The sequence below is a fragment of the Gymnoscopelus braueri genome, assembly GCF_963280865.1.
Source record: "Gymnoscopelus braueri genome assembly, chromosome: 20".
In the NCBI taxonomy this organism is placed as follows: Eukaryota; Metazoa; Chordata; class Actinopteri; order Myctophiformes; family Myctophidae; genus Gymnoscopelus; species Gymnoscopelus braueri.
In genome coordinates, this window is record NC_137622.1 from 32,992,437 (window position 1) to 33,008,333 (window position 15,897).

The following is a 15,897-nucleotide window of genomic DNA, read 5'->3' on the forward strand; positions in this document are numbered from 1 at the left end:
TGTCTCATGAGGAGAATATATTGGCTCTGTCATTTGAAATCATGTGGTTAGTCATAAGTGAAGTGTTACATCAGGTCAATTAGTGACATTGAACAGCAAGTGTATTGCTCTTTTGCGGCTCAATTTCTTAAAAACATCGTGTGGAATATGATCTCATATAGATTGTGCACTGATTGCAACTACTTCTTTCCCATTTCTTCAATTAAAAGGATAGAGTGGGGTTTTAATTACAATATATAACTTGGTCAATGTACCTCATGGGACCATAACTCCAATGTGAAATACAAAACTTTTACAACACAATAGACAAGCCAAAATAAGTTGTGTTTTTCTGGTCCTCTGGAAGGGCTTTTCGCTTCAGGACTCTTTGTCAAACTGAAGGTAGCTAATAGCCTGGAGATGATCTCTGACACCATGCCAGGTGATTTATAGAGCTATCACCCTGAAATCTCAGTAGAAAACAACATCTGATGCAGCTGGCCGTCATCACCTGACCAAAGTAAAAAAAAAAGCAAGACAATGAGAAAATGTTATCTGGGGTTAAAGAAAAAACGTGTTAAACACATTTTCAAATTAAAAAGTCTACTACTTTACAACAAAACAAAAAAGCAAGACTAATTAGAATAATAATAATAATAAACTTTATTTGTAAAGCACCTTTCATGACATGACATGCAGCTCAACGTGCTTTACAGAGCAAGAATACAATTACAGTTACAAATAATTTAACAATAAAGCAAATAAGAAAAGCAGAAGCATAAAACACTAAACACTAGAATAGGCCACAGTGATGTAATTAAAGTTGAACTATTTCTAACAGATCTACCAATGAGATTTATTGAGACTCATACTAGAACAATTTATATAGTAAACCTAAATAAGCTCTTAAATAAGATGTAAAACATCTGCAATAGGTACTTGTGTTACCTGAAGAAGAAAAAACATGAAAACCTTGAAAAATATATCTATAAAATGTCGGCTAGTAGGCAAGCCTCCTATCAATTATTTGGTACTGCTTGGGCGTGCTGTAAAATATGTTGGGAAATGCTGCCCTCCTCTGGTTTTCTTTTTACTAACATTGCAAGCATCAATTTTAAATCAAAAATAATTTCATAAATAAAGAAACTGTTCATCTACAAAAAGATGAACAGTTCTCAAACAGACAAAGGTGCACAAATGCAGACACACACGTTTTTATTATTACCATCTGATTTCCTAAGAAACAAAAATAATATCACTTAATCCAAATTCCACAATCCCATCCGTCTCTCATATTCTTGTGTTTGAAATGATGGTTTGAAAACTCTTTGGCATAATGCATTAATACATTGATTAATCAACACATGAAATGGAACATCATATATGTCCAGTATTCCTCTCTATTCAACACAGCAGTAGTGAACCAGTAAACCTGCTTCTTCGGTCACTTACAGTATAGAAAAATGAAATAAAAAATCACAATATATACATAGGCTAATTGTAAGATACCACAGCCCTGTTTTACAGAGATAAACAGAGAAACAACCTTTCTATTTCATAATTTATACACAAAAATATTGGTCATATTTTATATTTGAAAGATGTATTTTTATTTTATGTAACAAGTAGGCAACAGGAAGTTTTGGTGGAAGGAGTAGTGTGGGTCACAGACACAGTCAGGCCGGAATTGCAGTTCCCCACTGGACAATGGCCAGGGGCTTTTATTAAAAAAACAGAAATAAAACAATAAACTTGAAACACAAATAATACCGGCTCCCTCTGGAGCTACTGTCTTAGTAAAGCTTAACCTAACTAGACCGGCCCGCAACTCGTCTTACCGGTCCGTACAAAGTCTTTAGTCCAGGATTGTGTCCCCAGACGCTCTTCTCTCTCCAGTTGCCACACACACACACACACACACACACACACACACACACACACACACACACACACACACACACACACACACACACACACACACACACACACACACACACACACACACACACACACACACACACACACACTGAGGGCAGCTCTCAGCTTTTAAGAAGATGGCCTAATGGAAGGCAGCTGAGGTGTGGAGCTGTCCATGGAGCGCACAAGCTGGAATGTAGCAGCCTTCAATCACCAGCCCCCTCAGGCCCATACCCCTCAACCCCTCACATTTACTATAAAACATATGAACACCACATTAGACTGCACAATAGTATAAAAGAATGACACAAAGAAATCCCTATAGCTTTCCATTGTGGTTTATGTGCTACCTGGGGGAGGGGTAAAAAAAAGAGAGAAGGTATGTAGTAAAACATACATACAATAGCCTACATACAACACATTTATAATAAGGTTCAACTGGTGTCAGCAGCCCTGACTTGATGCCTGCAGACAAAGCATTACACATACAGTAGTAACTGCTGCAGTGCAGAGTACAAACTTTGTCCCAAACAACTTTTAAGCCTACATGGCAGAAAGTTTGTGGAACTACCTCTGGTGGGTTAGTTGGGAACATCATTAACCCTGGAAAATGAAATGCATGCATATTTCAGAGCAATATTTTTCACAATCCTGTGAAACATACACATTTTGATAAAATAAACTCTCTCCTCCACTCTGAGCCACCTGATGAGAGTGAGCAGGGGGAGATGAGTCATGGGATGGAGTTTTAAGGATTAACCTAACTAATTTATATCGGGAGGTCCGCAATTAATTTTTTAGGCTCTTCGGGATGCTATTGCACTAGGATGTGCATGTGTCATCAAAATGACATAATGTTGTGCCCACTGCTAAGATTTCCAAATCCCTTCTGTCAGTGAATGTTGACAGAACATAAAGGTCTACTTGACCATCAAAGCAAAACATCCAATGGCACTTCTCTTGTAGCATGTTTCTCTTAAAAGCATTTGAGGGCAGACAAGCTTGATGGGAAGCATTTAAAGTCACAACCTGATTCCAACCATTATATGAGAAGGGACACAGATGAAAATAGCACATCTACAAGCTAAACACAAAAAAGAAAGAAAACAGTATACTTTTTCACTTCACTTTGCAATTTTTTATTTTGGTCATCAGTTCACTATGTAAACAATATTTACTCCATGAGCATAAAAACAACAACAACAACAACAACAACAACAACAACAACAATAATGAATATTACATAGTTATGACCAAAAAAGGTATAGGTGAAGCTACCTTTCTGCCTACCCTTTCCACATAAAGTACCAAAACAGAAACGTATAGACCTGAAAATGAGAAATATATCATTTGCTGACTCCTACACTACACTATTTAGTTCTGTAAAATACTGTTCTGTATTATAATGCTGTGTTCATTAATACATTGTATATTGTTGTCCCTCAAAAAAGAAAAAAAAAGAAGTGATCAGCTTAAGATGGTTACTGGTTTTAGCAGCACTCAAAAATGTTACTTCAGTGGTTCTTCAGTGGTTCTTAGGGATGGTTGAGGTGATAGCATCTCAGTGGTTCTTGTTGTGGTGCTATAGCACATCAGCAGTGCTTTGATGGTTCTTTGGGATGGTTGTGGTGCTATATAGCAATGGTTATCAAACTTTTTCTAAGTCAAGGATCCCCAAATTGATATATATTTGGCTGCGGACCCCCATCTGAAAATGTCTTGTAGCAGGGAAGATTTATGTAAAAAAAAAAAAAAAACTGAAAAACATTTTTCAAACTTTTTAGATATTTTTCAGAAATGTCAAAAATAGCAGATGTACAATAGCTGCTTTTAGATTTGCAATTTTTTTTAAACGATTGTGATGCTGTAGCCTATTAACACATTTTGCTGGGGACCCGCTGGTACCCCCCCAAAGACCCCTTTGATAACCAGTGCTATATAGCACCTCAGTTATATATCAAGACTTTAGCCCTACCCGTGCAATTAGGCATTTAAGACAAACCCCAGAGAGTCCTTTGCTTCGTGGTTCTTTGGGATGGTTGTGGTGCTATTTAGCACCTTTTGAAGATAAAGCTACTCACGTTACTCCAGTCCAAAAACGGTTCTTCTTTGATTACGAGCCAAATAACCACTTTGGTATATACAGCACCATTTTTTTTTTAGAGTGTGGTCTTATAGTGGTTTAGCTGCATGGTCATCAACTTGAAATACGCACACAAGGTAATCACTTGGCTGGGTTTGCTGGTTTGTCTGCATAGTTGGTGGGTTGGAGATATGGATCTGGCACATCCTGGTTCAACATCCCCCCCCCCTCCTTCATTTTCCTCTTTTGTATATATATATATATATTTTTTCTCTGGTCATACCAGTAACCTGAAAGCTGATTGTATGACATTCTGTATAGTAGTGTGTATATCTGCCTGCCTCTTATATTTCATCATGATTTGTGTGCATGGGGTTCTCATCTTAAACAAGCTTAGTGCTTAATGAGGGTTTCCAGTTTAGTAGACCTTGTATTGTGAATTTGTACTTCCATGTACTGTTATGTACTGTCATGTACTATTCTCATGTCTTTCTAAATAAACTACATCAATCAATCAATCAATCAATCAATCAATCAATCAATCAATCAATCAATCAATCAATCAAACAAACAGTAGCTGTAGTATACAACCCTCGTAGACGTATTTATGATTCTGACGTCTTCAAACGTCAGAATCAAATATCAATCAAATCAAATACGTCTATACGAGGGTTGTATACTACAGCTAGTTCAACAGCATCCCTACAGATCCTAAAAAAGAAATGGCAGAACTCCTAAAAAAAGTTTCAGCAAAATAATCACAACTTTTCATCAATTCAAAACAATTCCAGACCCGGAAGAGGCTGCTGATGACAGCGTGTCGCGGGTTCGAATCCCGATCCCGACGAGCTTTGCTGCGTGTCACTCCCCATCTCTTTCCTGTCAGTCTACTGTATACTATTAAATAAAGTCAGGAATGGCCAACATAATCATAATAACCTTGTATGAGGGCCCCTGCAAGAATCTTCAGAGTATTCTATGTACAGGGTATAAAGCTTTTTGAGACAAATAGCAGCAATCATTTGCATTCACTTTGGGACAAATAGCAGCATTTTTTTCTCAAAACTATTTAAATAGTATACCAAAAAAAGCCTCAGATTTAAAATGCGTTTAAAGGTAGCAGCTCTGTTTATTTATATGTGCAATGACGCGAGGTTAATGTGCAGTAGGTCCAGAGGTCCACTCGGGACACTCAATGGAATAGTCACGTCACGTGACGTGGAAGCAGGAAGTATGTAGTGTTTACCTAGCGTCCAATGAGCTAGTAGCTCTAGTTGACACTGTGGAATCTAACCCGACTGGAAAAGTTACATTAACCTGGCCATTTCATAGAAGGACACGTTGGCTGTGGAAATAGGACTGACACGCGTTGCTGAAATATAGGTACAGTGTTATTTATTGTCTATAACTCATTGCTTACATTGACTTTCCTCTTCGTGTACGTCGTATACCAGCTCTAGATAAACATCCTGGTACGTTAATTATCCGGATGTGTGTGTGCAGTCTGCCATTAAATCATTTCGTTATTTGTAATGTAATGTTAGACCACAGACAGTCTGTGGTCTAACATTACATTATAAATAACGAAATGATTTAATGGTGTGTATTTGTCATGTCTTTGTTATTAACGTGTGTACTTGTAAAACTTAGTACTGTGTTGTCTTTTAGTTAATGTGTTTAATATTAACAACATAATATATGTTACTTTCCTGGTTGATATACGGGTCATTAATTTAATCTGTTACGTTTAATCAATGTTGCTCTATTACGTAGATTTTTTTTTAGCAATCACTGAAGATGTGTCCAGATTAGGCATCAGTAGATGTATGTACACAGTACACAGCATGATTATTCATTCTGAATAGAAAAAAAACATTTAAAACGTGTATTCTATTTTTAGAGTTCAGTGACGGCTGCCAAACATGTTGGCAGACGGAAGCTCCTTCATGAAGGGTCTGTTGTTGGGCGGCCTGTTCTGCTTGGTGCTGTCGCTGCTGGGCAGCCTCAGCGGCTTCAGTGCCCAGTCCAGTGGTCCAGAGGACCACCACCATCACCACGTCAAGGCCCCCAGCAAAGATGAACTCAAGCGCCTTACCGAGTCCCAGATGGAACAGCTGAAAGAGCAAGTACGAGTCTACTGCATCATCATGGTCCAGCCCAAGGTTCTGGTGTATTGGGCGACTGCCAAGGACACCTGGAGCAAACATTGTGATGAGGCAGCGTTCTACACATCAGAGTCATCCAAGGCCCTCGACGCAATAGATCTCCAAGAAAGTGATGAGTGGGCCAGATTACGTAAAGCCCTGAAGCATGCTTACGACAACGCTGGTGACCTGCGCTGGTTCTTTGTGGCACGGCCCACCACGTTTGCCATTATTGAGAATCTCAAGTACCTGGTGCTGGCAAAGGACCCCAGCGAACCATTCTACATTGGCAATGCTGTGAAGTCTGGAGAGCTTGAATATGTCCAGTATGAAAGTGGAATTGTTCTGAGCTATGAAGCTCTGAAAAGGCTAGTGCGGGTGTACCAGGACGAGGACAAGTGTCCAGAGCGAGGACGCGCCCTCTGGAAGCTGAGTGAGGAGAAGCAGCTGGCCGTATGCCTTAAATATACCGGAGTTTTTGCGGAAAATGGAGAGGATGTTGAAGGAAAGGGCCTGTTCAATGGCAAGAGTGTAGGAAGCCTCATATCTGACAGCTTGAACAATAACCCCAAAAATGTGGTGGAGGGCTGCTGCTCTGATTTGGCAGTTACATTCAGTGGGATGTCACCCACACAGATGCAGGTTATGATGTTTGGCGTTTACAGACTTCGTCCTTATGGGCACAATTTCAAAGACTCTCTTGTGTTCTACCCCCCAGAAAATTCAGACAATGACTAAAGTAGCACATTCCCGTGGCTTAACATGGAGGGCACTGTAGAGACTGCTTCTGTGCCAGCAAAAAGTGACTAATGGAGGTTTTCATATTCTGTTTGTAAAAATAGATGGTGGGTGGGAATGCTATTTTTGTGTGTTTTGTACCTTTTGCACTTAGCACACTTAATGCCACATTTTCTTGTGGCTGTAAGTACATTCAACTGAGTTTGCAGATAATGCAGTGGTTCTAATGAACTGCATTATTGTGTTTGGGAAGATTTTTGGGGCAAATTTCTATAGATTAGGTCTGTACAGTGAAATCTAAAATTATATACCTCAGTTTGGAGGTAGTGGTGTGCTGCTAGTATTGTTTTAGAAAAGAAAAGAGAAGACAATTTTAATAATTATGACCTAGATTCCATGAAAATCTTTAAAAATTGATATACAATTTCAGAAATGCATGGCAGTTACCATGAAAATACCAACACTTTTATTTTGGACTATTGACTATTCTGAGACATAAGGATTTCATCTGACAGAGGCGATATATTCAGAGGAGTGTCATATTTAGTTTCTGTGGTTGTGTTTCATCAAATGCAATCTGGAAGTTATTTTCTAATAAACTTTTTCAATGAGTTGCCAATATCAACTGCATGTTACACTCTGTGCTTGCCACTAAATATGTTAAAAGGTTGTGGAAATGAGAATTAGTTTACTGAGCAAAGGCATGATTTTTACATTATGGACTATGGTGTTGGCAAGCTTTGGCAAATGTAAATGGTAGATAAATTACCTATTCATTTCTTAAAGGGAATGTTAATATGAAAGCATCATGAATGTATACTATTAGATTGACTATGCCATATTACTACGATGTGATATTCTATCTAGATTACCAGTTTCATCTCAAACATTTATGTTTATGTATTGAATATTGTTTGAAATGGGATGAATGCCTCAGGCAAATTACCATTTCTTCTGACTGCTAAAAAACCATTTGTGTATAAAAGCATGTTTATCAGGAACTAAGAAAAGAATGCTGATGTTCCCAATGGCTTCCAAGTCCAATGGGACCTGGAACTCCTGGGCTAACCATGAAGGAAACAATTGTTCAGTTTAAAAGGACTAACCCAGAGAAAGGCACTGGAGCACATAGATCTTCTTTCAAATGTTTAATAGGCAAATACGACCAACTCTACTGCATCTCCATTAATCGCTCTCTATAAACACATTTTCAGTGTTATGGTTTTTACCCAGCAGGTGTTAAATTGAACATTTATATCCTGACACATTACTGCTAAATTAGGACCTGTGCTGCCTCTGCCCCTCCCTCAACTGCTGAGAACTTTGCTACAAGAGATACTTTCGCTCTTGTGAACTATGTACTACTGTGAGAACACCTGAGATTAAAAAATGATTTTGCCTGAAATACATTTGACATTTAAATGGATTCCCATTGAGACAATACCTTGACCACATGAACCCTAGCGTCTCTAGGAGCATTCGACACTAAGTAGATCATGGCTATTTTCAACAAGAGATTTGGTCTAAAGGCAAATACTGGCAGACCTCGAGCCCTGTGGGACCCTGGTCAACCTAATATATAGTTTTAAGTGGTTAAGCCCCATTTACAAAAAATGTTTTTAGTAGCCCATCTACAAGCTCACAGATCTATTTTTGTGGGAAATCTTCGCTTATGACATACCTAAAATAGGGATGCCAGGGTTAAAGTGGTTAATGCAGTGTATATAGACCAATACTGTCACTGGTTATATACTTATATGATCCAATGGTATGATTGAAGTGTATTACCCAAAAAGCATTTAATGATTTATATTCCATCAATTAAATCACAGGCATTGCAGCAACTTCTTGACAGGCCAGCTCAGTGTTCATATTCCACATCGCTCTTGTGTCAAGCGGTCATCTTTAATCTGTAGCACTGCCAAACACAAATTAAGAATGGAACTTAAAGCAAGATTTCTTTTTATTTGTGCATCATGGTGATTGATTCAAAGCCTCCAGCAAGTTACACAGCTAAGTCCATTGGTGTAAACAATTGACTGGCAGTTCATGCCTCGCTGTCAAGAGCTCCACGCTTTCCAGGGGTGTGTGTGGGTGGTGTCTACATCACTTATACGTCTTCATGTGCCACAGTCCATCGTTAAGATAGTGAACATTCTCGATTCCGATTCCCTTGTTGACTTTCTCTCTATAAAAAAAGAAATGTGTATTAACTCATGGATGCACCAACTTCAATACTCTTTTTCAGTTTACTAAGATGTGACTTGATTGACTTACATGCTTTCTGCAGACAGCTTCATAACACCAACACAAAGTGCATTCTGTTTTCCCTCTGCCATTATGGCCTGCAGTCTGACATTAAAGATAATATCTGACAAGTTGTGAACATTATGAGATGCATATAGAAGTCAATCATGTACCTTATAATTTACATTTTTAGCAGGACAATTGTCTTTTATAACAATGTAATGGCTAAGAATGTAAGCTATATGAAAAAAGGATAGGATATGCACATCCCCACAGTTTCTTTAACATAGTGCTGCCAAAAATAATCAAGTGAAGAAAAAGGGAATGTCCACACACGATAGGCTGCTCTCCCGTCCTTTTTATTATTTTAACCAAAAGTGAACAACGTTCACTTCTTGAACGGGCGAAATGGGCGAAAGGTTTATCAACTTGTTGATGAAGCCCTGCATGGGCGAAACGTTGTTCACTTTTGGTTAAAATAATGGGACGGGAGAGCAGCCTATCGTGTGCGGACATTCCCTTTTTCTTTACAAATAATTTAAGCAAGGCACATTTAAAAAACCTAATTATATTACTATGGTATCTTCAACATATAACAACACGTTTAAAAGGATACAACTACTGTCTCTGCGGCAGCTGGGTAGAGTTTAGCCCCTGGTGACGTGAGTCCAGGGCACATGATATTGGCTCCACTTAAGACAAATTTAATGGCCCCTTTGTCTACTTGCTGGTGTGGCAGTATGAAAGGATCTGGAACATACAAATTAATGAGAAGTGTATCAGTGTGCATTAATGTAATCATTAAACAATCATTCAGATAGATGTTACACTTCAAAACCAAGGGCAATATTGAGTTATTGATGTAATACATAAAGTTTCATGGCCTTCTTTTGATGATGATACAGTGTACTGAGTCTTTGAGGGCAGAGTAACATACACAGACACTTATTTAAGTTTGGCTAATTCAGTCCTGGACTTTTCCACTTGGACCAGCCTGTGCGGGTTATGTAATCACATACACAACTAAACTAATCACATTTTGTGTCATGTTTTAACCAACCACAAACATTTTCAATCATCAATTATTTTCGATTTGTAAGTAAGCCTTGCCGAACCCTATAGGGCAGGAGCCTATCTCCTGTTTCCTTAGCGTGAGGCAGCTTGATATACAAGTACACCCCCTGGACATGACGCTAGTATGTCGCAGGGACTTACCCCAACCAACCCGTGATGCAGAGTGCCAAGCAGGGAGGCACTGGGTCCCATTATTAGAGTCTTTGGTATGACCCGGCCGGGGGACACTCTAACCACAAGGTCACTGAGCTGGCGTTTGATTTTGAAATATACTTCCTAATACAAACAGCTAAATCAACACGTTGAAAATGTTCAAAAACAAAACTGTTAGACTAAGGCCCCACGGTTTTACAGCCTCCAGTAGTGAGGCAGTAGTAGGCTATGGCAGACGTAAGCATAAGTTGAACTGAATCAGGTATAAATTGGCCCAAAACTCCTGTAGTGTGAGCTCAGCTTAACCCATTAAAACCGGGAAAGCATCTGTCTTCTGGGGGTCCCTGGATACAAAATATTTTGTGATGGGGGTGCAGCCAAATGCATATCATTTTGGGTGGTCCTTGACATGAAAAAGTTTGAGAACGACTGATATAGAAACATACGTGTTTCAGAAAACTGTTAGGATTTAGACGACATTTGTAGAATCGGCCTCAGGTCTAAATAGGTTTACTTGGTTGTGCTTGGTTGTTGAGCGGAACACGCACACAGCACCCCCCGAAAGAATGACGGGCACAGTGAAGTAAAGAGGCAGACAGGGCCAAACCACTGCTTCAAGCCTCAACCAGCTATCAGTGACTACTATTAGATCTTACATTTATGCAGCAGTCTGAGAGTTGGGTAGAATGGTCCTTCCCTCTGTCTGAAGAAAAGCAGCTCTCCATTCACGGTCAGGATTTCAATGTGTTCATGGCTGCCAGAGGAAAAACAGAAAAATATTAGAGTTGTCCCGATACCGATGCCAGTCCGATACCACATACTTTATCACATGATATTTCATTTACAGTCACATTTTGATCACGTCAGTTGGTGTTTTATGCTCTTACTGTACTATTTACATTATAATTTCACTAACTTGTAGCTGCACTTTAACAATTATTAATGGCATTTTTGTTTATTCCTAGATCAGTGCTTCTCAAACCTTTTGATTTCAAGGACCCCCATAACTCTGAGAGCTACAGATCTGTAAGGGTCCATTTGGAACCCGCTAAAGGAACCCAGAGGGTCCCTGGACCCCACTTTGAGAACCACTGTCCTAGATTTGTTTAAATTACACACTGGTATCGGATCGGTTCTCGGTATCGACCGATACGCAAGTTATGGGTATCGGTACCAGAAAGAAAAAAATGGTATCGGTACATCTCTAAAAAATATCACATAACATACAAGATAATACAAAAAACTAATGTCAATGCGTGTAAGGGAAATAAAATGACCCATTATACCATCTCACTATTTTGACAGGGTCCTTTTTTGGCATAATGTGGTTGAGCCATGCCTCAATGTCAGGAAACTGGTCCAACAGCTGGTTCTTGATTCCTTTGATAACCGATGTCTTCAGCTGAATGCAGTTGGAAACATTTTCCTTCTCATCAAATCTGAAGTGAGACAAAGGAAGGCACAGAGACTGCTATAATTAGATGCCCATTTATGTCAGAAAAGGTACAAACTTTAAGCAGATTGTACTTTGCATTAAATAATAAATTTAAAGTATAGGAAATTAGAAAAGTCTAGGTGAGACCCAAACAAATATGACATAACACAAGACTGGTGCAAGCAAATTGTGCTTATTAAAAGGAAGAATAGATGTCATGTTTGGTCTTCGGGCAGTTCAGGTTAAGAATTTTTAAACACACAGACTGTGTTTAAAATTCGTAACGTGAACTGTCAAAGACCGACCATATGAATATACTTGTCTGAGACAAGTATCCCGAAAGCTAGAGACAGAAAATGTCATCAACCGACAAATAGTGGAGCTGCACCCATGATGACAGTGCATGGGAGTCATTTTCTCCTTTATATGGTCTCATAGTTTACAAGTCATGCACAGGGAAAATCCTCAGTGTTAATCTGAACCTTTTGTAACTCGAGTGTACAAATGGGACCAACTGGACCACTCAATAGTTAGATTAATACCACAGTGGATTAGATGTGACTGTGTCTCTTCATGACATTGCAGGTGACTGTGCATGACCACCACAACCCAGATTTATATCCTATTAAGATCACAGGTGTTTGTGAAAAACACAATTTCTGCATTTGTTTATGCACCCGTTACTACTTCTTTTTTTTTAGCAAAGACCAAATGTACTACAATTTACTTTTTCATGTCTGGTCACGTTACAATACACCAAAGACTTGCAAGTTGTCAAGCCTTTCTTGATCTTTAAGCCGATGTTCGGCTTTCTTTTACCCCGGCAACATAAACATGTCTTTATTAAAAAGCTTCCAGTTAAAAGTGCATATGGCTATAGAATAACAAAACAATTACAGGGTTTGAATGTTGAATCTAACAAGCCAGCTGAACGAAGAAACGATGTCATGCAGTTAGCTATCAAAGCTAATGCTAAGATACGCGAGAGAGACGTTTTTTAACGTTACGTACTTCTTAAACATCCTCGGCTGCTCGTGTGTAACGTGTTTAATTAATTCCTCCGAGGTTCGTCCAAACTTCTGAAGACACACTGACTGTGGGGAGAAACAACTATTTGGTCACAAACATCTATCTAGTGCAAATCCACGCTTGTCGTTGAGGGCCACGGTAACGTCATTTTACGACAGTGTTTCGCGTCCTACGGCATATCCGTCAGCAGTGTTCAGTCAGCAAATATAACGGAGCAAATATAAGACTTCCGGTGGACGATCTCTTCAGAATAAGAGTACCCTCTAGAGTAAAAAGAAACCATTGAAAACCATTGAAAAACGGTTCATTTGCACATTAAAACTATAAATTAAGCATTTAAACGAAGCTATATATCACATATTATGTTTCTGTGTAACAAAAACGGATTTAAAACATTAATTATTTATCTAAATTGATAGATGCTGTTCAAAGGAGTGCATAGCCTATACAAATTGGACACTGGACAGGAGACGGTGCTTAGTGCCGGAACTTCTGAGGTACGCACGCGTTCGGGGAGACCCCCTCTACACAGCCACACTCTCCGCTAAGCGGCACTAAGGTGTAAAAAAAAGTGGCGGGCCGTCCAGTGAGGTCAAGGGTCAGAAAAGGGCCCTTTTCAGTGCATAGCCTATACAAATTGGACACTGGACAGGAGACGGTGCTTAGTGCCGGAACTTCTGAGGTACGCACGCGTTCGGGGAGACCCCCTCTACACAGCCACACTCTCCGCTAAGCGGCACTAAGGTGTAAAAAAAAGTGGCTAGCCGTCCAGTGCGGTCAAGGGTCAGAAAAGGGCCCTTTTCAGTGCATAGCCTATACAAATTGGACACTGGACAGGAGACGGTGCTTAGTGCCGGAACTTCTGAGGTACGCACGCGTTCGGGGAGACCCCCTCTACACAGCCACACTCTCCGCTAAGCGGCACTAAGGTGTAAAAAAAAGTGGCGGGCCGTCCAGTGAGGTCAAGGGTCAGAAAAGGGCCCTTTTCAGTGCATAGCCTATACAAATTGGACACTGGACAGGAGACGGTGCTTAGTGCCGGAACTTCTGAGGTACGCACGCGTTCGGGGAGACCCCCTCTACACAGCCACACTCTCCGCTAAGAGGCACTAAGGTGTAAAAAAAAGTGGCGGGCCGTCCAGTGAGGTCAAGGGTCAGAAAAGGGCCCTTTTCAGTGCATAGCCTATACAAATTGGACACTGGACAGGAGACGGTGCTTAGTGCCGGAACTTCTGAGGTACGCACGCGTTCGGGGAGACCCCCTCTACACAGCCACACTCTCCGCTAAGCGGCACTAAGGTGTAAAAAAAAGTGGCGGGCCGTCCAGTGAGGTCAAGGGTCAGAAAAGGGCCCTTTTCAGTGCATAGCCTATACAAATTGGACACTGGACAGGAGACGGTGCTTAGTGCCGGAACTTCTGAGGTACGCACGCGTTCGGGGAGACCCCCTCTACACAGCCACACTCTCCGCTAAGCGGCACTAAGGTGTAAAAAAAAGTGGCGGGCCGTCCAGTGAGGTCAAGGGTCAGAAAAGGGCCCTTTTCAGTGCATAGCCTATACAAATTGGACACTGGACAGGAGACGGTGCTTAGTGCCGGAACTTCTGAGGTACGCACGCGTTCGGGGAGACCCCCTCTACACAGCCACACTCTCCGCTAAGCGGCACTAAGGTGTAAAAAAAAGTGGCTAGCCGTCCAGTGCGGTCAAGGGTCAGAAAAGGGCCCTTTTCAGTGCATAGCCTATACAAATTGGACACTGGACAGGAGACGGTGCTTAGTGCCGGAACTTCTGAGGTACGCACGCGTTCGGGGAGACCCCCTCTACACAGCCACACTCTCCGCTAAGCGGCACTAAGGTGTAAAAAAAAGTGGCGGGCCGTCCAGTGAGGTCAAGGGTCAGAAAAGGGCCCTTTTCAGTGCATAGCCTATACAAATTGGACACTGGACAGGAGACGGTGCTTAGTGCCGGAACTTCTGAGGTACGCACGCGTTCGGGGAGACCCCCTCTACACAGCCACACTCTCCGCTAAGCGGCACTAAGGTGTAAAAAAAAGTGGCGGGCCGTCCAGTGAGGTCAAGGGTCAGAAAAGGGCCCTTTTCAGTGCATAGCCTATACAAATTGGACACTGGACAGGAGACGGTGCTTAGTGCCGGAACTTCTGAGGTACGCACGCGTTCGGGGAGACCCCCTCTACACAGCCACACTCTCCGCTAAGCGGCACTAAGGTGTAAAAAAAAGTGGCGGGCCGTCCAGTGAGGTCAAGGGTCAGAAAAGGGCCCTTTTCAGTGCATAGCCTATACAAATTGGACACTGGACAGGAGACGGTGCTTAGTGCCGGAACTTCTGAGGTACGCACGCGTTCGGGGAGACCCCCTCTACACAGCCACACTCTCCGCTAAGCGGCACTAAGGTGTAAAAAAAAGTGGCTAGCCGTCCAGTGCGGTCAAGGGTCAGAAAAGGGCCCTTTTCAGTGCATAGCCTATACAAATTGGACACTGGACAGGAGACGGTGCTTAGTGCCGGAACTTCTGAGGTACGCACGCGTTCAGGGAGACCCCCTCTACACAGCCACACTCTCCGCTAAGCGGCACTAAGGTGTAAAAAAAAGTGGCGGGCCGTCCAGTGAGGTCAAGGGTCAGAAAAGGGCCCTTTTCAGTGCATAGCCTATACAAATTGGACACTGGACAGGAGACGGTGCTTAGTGCCGGAACTTCTGAGGTACGCACGCGTTCGGGGAGACCCCCTCTACACAGCCACACTCTCCGCTAAGCGGCACTAAGGTGTAAAAAAAAGTGGCGGGCCGTCCAGTGAGGTCAAGGGTCAGAAAAGGGCCCTTTTCAGTGCATAGCCTATACAAATTGGACACTGGACAGGAGACGGTGCTTAGTGCCGGAACTTCTGAGGTACGCACGCGTTCATGGAGACCCCCTCTACACAGCCACACTCTCCGCTAAGCGGCACTAAGGTGTAAAAAAAGTGGCGGGCCGTCCAGTGAGGTCAAGGGTCAGAAAAGGGCCCTTTTCAGTGCATAGCCTATACAAATTGGACACTGGACAGGAGACGGTGCTTAGTGCCGGAACTTCTGAGGTACGCACGCGT

The 15,897-nt window shown here is 41.6% G+C and overlaps 2 protein-coding genes across 2 annotated transcripts; one reads left to right on the top strand and one right to left on the bottom strand.

Annotated features, from left to right (window-relative positions):
* Positions 1–5,225: 5,225 nt before the first annotated feature.
* c1galt1c1 (C1GALT1-specific chaperone 1) lies at positions 5,226–7,480 on the top strand. Its single transcript, XM_080416371.1, has 2 exons — positions 5,226–5,362; positions 5,882–7,480. The coding sequence occupies exon 2, from the start codon at positions 5,902–5,904 to the stop codon at positions 6,859–6,861; it is 960 nt and encodes a 319-aa protein (XP_080272497.1). The 5' UTR covers positions 5,226–5,362; positions 5,882–5,901; the 3' UTR covers positions 6,862–7,480.
* Positions 7,481–8,806: 1,326 nt separating this feature from the next.
* On the bottom strand, positions 8,807–12,959 carry mcts1 (MCTS1 re-initiation and release factor). The gene is made up of 6 exons (XM_080416372.1): positions 12,782–12,959; positions 11,622–11,774; positions 10,992–11,089; positions 9,725–9,858; positions 9,139–9,206; positions 8,807–9,049 (listed from the first exon to the last, which is right to left on the bottom strand). Exons 1-6 carry the CDS (start codon positions 12,790–12,792, stop codon positions 8,968–8,970), a joined length of 546 nt encoding a protein of 181 aa, XP_080272498.1. The 5' UTR covers positions 12,793–12,959; the 3' UTR covers positions 8,807–8,967.
* Between the last annotated feature and the right edge of the window lie 2,938 nt (positions 12,960–15,897).